Source organism: Lolium rigidum, chromosome 5 (assembly GCF_022539505.1).
Source record: "Lolium rigidum isolate FL_2022 chromosome 5, APGP_CSIRO_Lrig_0.1, whole genome shotgun sequence".
Lineage (NCBI taxonomy): Eukaryota > Viridiplantae > Streptophyta > Magnoliopsida > Poales > Poaceae > Lolium > Lolium rigidum.
In genome coordinates this window covers 74,560,457-74,563,344 of record NC_061512.1, presented here as the reverse complement: position 1 = coordinate 74,563,344, position 2,888 = coordinate 74,560,457, and the positions used below count along the sequence as shown (strand labels likewise).

The following is a 2,888-nucleotide window of genomic DNA, read 5'->3' as shown; positions in this document are numbered from 1 at the left end:
TTTTGGTGACTAACTCTTTAAGACATTATACTTTACTCTGATCCATATTAACTATCATAAATATGGATGTATATTTTTAGTTCTATATACATCTATATCTTAATTAATATATTGGGGCAAAGCTTTTACCTCCGTTTAAAAAAAAACCAAGTTAGTTCGTCCCTGTTCTTGGGAGACACAGATACTAACCTCGTTTCCTTTGGAAAGCTAGCTAGTAAATGGAATACGGAGTAATATTGAATTGTAGGGAGTATTTTAATTTCACCCTGTAACCTCATTCCTTTGGAAACCTTATGAGATTCTCTATGTTCGAAAACTCCAGAATTTAAATCTACCAAAATAATAGTGGATTATGTACAGAACAATTCGTAATTCAAGTCTAATAATCTTAATAAAAACTAAAGCTAGCTAGTAAATGGAAGTCTAAAGCTCGCGATGGTCATCCTCGTTCTGGCTGCTGCTGGACTTCTGGTAGGCGGCGGCAAAGACAGGGTTGCAGACATCCTCTAGCTCCTGAAGCTTCTCTGCGTAGTCGTCCGCCTCAGCGTCCAAGCCGGCGTTATCGAGCCACTCGCTGACCTCCCTTGCCGCCTCTTCCACCCTCTCCTTATCGCCGCCGTCCATCCTCCGTCCCATCTCGCCATCGACCGTCGTCCGGACATTGTACGCGTACGCCTCCAGCTTGTTCCGCGCGTCCACCTTCTCCATCACCATCTTGTCCTGCTCGGCGAACTCCTCCGCCTCGCGCACCATGCGGTCGATCTCCTCCGGGCTGATGCGGCGGTCGGCGGCACTGACAATCTCGATCTTCTCCGACCTGCCGGTTCCCTTGTCCGCCGCCCGCACGTGGAGGATGCCGTTGACGTCCACCTCGAAGGCCACCTCGATCTGTGCCCTGCCCCTAGGCGCCGGCGCGATCCCGGTAAGGTCAAACTTGCCGAGGAGCCGGTTGTCTTTCGTCATGCTCCGCTCGCCCTCGAACACCATGACCGTCACCGTGGTCTGCCTGTCCTTGTAGGTGGTGAACATCTGCGCCCTCTTGGTCGGCACCGGCGAGTTCCGTGGCAGCACGCTCGCCATCACGCCGCCGGCCGTCTCAATGCCGAGCGTCAGCGGCGTCACGTCGAGCACCAACAAGCCGTCGTTGTCGCCCCGCACGATGCTCGCCTGCACGGCGGCGCCGTATGCCACCGCCTCGTCGGGGTTGACACCCTTGTGGGGCTCCTTGCCTTGGAAGTAGTCTTTGAGGAGCTGCTGGATCTTGGGGATCCTGGTGCTGCCGCCGACGAGCACGACCTCGTCGATGTCGGCCTTGGAGAGCCCGGCGTCCTGCATGGCCTTCTTGACGGGTGCCATGGTCTTGCGAAAGAGGTCGGCGTTGAGCTCCTCGAACCTTGCCCTGGTGAGCGGCTCCGACAGGTCGACGCCGTTGACCAGCGACTCGATCTCGACTCGGACCTGGTGCTGGTTGCTGAGCGCCCGCTTGGCGCGCTCGCACTCGCGGCGGAGCTTGCCGAGCGCGCGGGCGTCGCCGGAAACGTCGACGCCGTGCTTCCGCTTGACGAGCTTGATGAAGTGGTCCATGACGCGCTGGTCGAAGTCCTCGCCCCCGAGGTGTGTGTCGCCGTTGGTGGCGAGGACCTCGAAGACGCCGCCGTCGAGCGCGAGCACGCTGACATCGAAGGTTCCGCCGCCGAGGTCGAAGACGAGCACGGTCTTTTCCTTCTTCTCATCCACCTTGTCAAGTCCATAGGCGAGAGCGGCGGCGGTGGGCTCGTTGATGAGGCGGACGACGTTGAGCCCCGCGATGGCGCCGGCGTCCTTGGTGGCCTGGCGCTGGGCGTCGTTGAAGTAGGCCGGGATGGTGATCACGGCGTCCCGCACCTTCTCGCCGAGGTACGCCTCCGCCGTCTCCTTCATCCGCGTCAGCACCATGGCGCTGACCTCCTCTGGGCTAAACAGCCTGACGTCGCCGCCTTTCACCTCCACCTCCGCGTGCGGCTTTCCGTTTTTCTCCACGACCTTGTACGGTAGCAGCTTCATGTCCCTCTGCACCTCGGCGTCGGAAAACTGGCGGCCGATGAGGCGCTTGGCGTCGTAGACGGTGCGGAGCGGGTTGGCGGCGGCCTGGTTCTTTGCAGCCTCGCCGATGAGCCTCTCGCCGGTGTCGGTGAAAGCAACCCAGGACGGAGTGATCCGGTTCCCCTGGTCGTTGGCGATGATCTCCACGTGCCCGTTCCGGTACACACCCACGCACGAGTACGTCGTGCCCAGGTCGATGCCGATCACCGGCCCGCCGGAACCCTTCGTCGCCGTCGACGCCTGCGCCGCTCCAGCAGAGGGAATCGCCGTGGCCGCGACGAGCAGCACCGCGAGCAACATGCCCCGAACAGCTGCGACGAGCGAGCCATGGCGCCGGCGATCGCGAGCCATGGCGCCGGTGATCGATCGCGAGCCCGTTCGATTGATCTTTTCTCGAAGGTAGCTAGCTGAAGTAGTACATAGCAGGAGGTGGTGGAGGCGCTGCTATTTATGGCGGCAGAACATACCGCGCGCGAGGGCGTCACGTCGTCGAATCGGAGGTTGTCTCCGACGCTGTCTGCTCCTCGGGAGCGTGGCGGCGGGGTGATCTGGGCCGTGGGATGCGATGATCGAGCGGCTGTGAGCCAGGCTGACTACGTGACGTGTTGACGAGCAATTGATTTCATTGTTCGATCCGTTTCCAAAAAGAATCCGTTGTTGGCCGATAAGGTTTAGAACTGGTACCACAGTTGTTCCGGACCTCACCAAAATTTCCGTAATTTCAAAATTTATCACCAATTATATTATGTCTAAATTAATTGGACTCTTTAATTTTGTTTGGCTTGAATCTGGACTGAAATTTTGGG

The 2,888-nt window shown here is 58.1% G+C and overlaps 1 protein-coding gene across 1 annotated transcript; it reads right to left on the bottom strand.

Annotated features, from left to right (window-relative positions):
• Positions 1–423: 423 nt before the first annotated feature.
• On the bottom strand, positions 424–2,382 carry LOC124657752 (heat shock 70 kDa protein BIP5-like). The gene has a single exon (XM_047196266.1). It carries the CDS (start codon positions 2,380–2,382, stop codon positions 424–426), a length of 1,959 nt encoding a protein of 652 aa, XP_047052222.1.
• Between the last annotated feature and the right edge of the window lie 506 nt (positions 2,383–2,888).

What these genes read in the sequence shown, in the direction of transcription:
- LOC124657752 (XM_047196266.1), bottom strand. Translation starts at nt 2,382, where the DNA reads ATGTTGCTCGCGGTGCTGCTCGTCGCGGCCACGGCGATTCCCTCTGCT.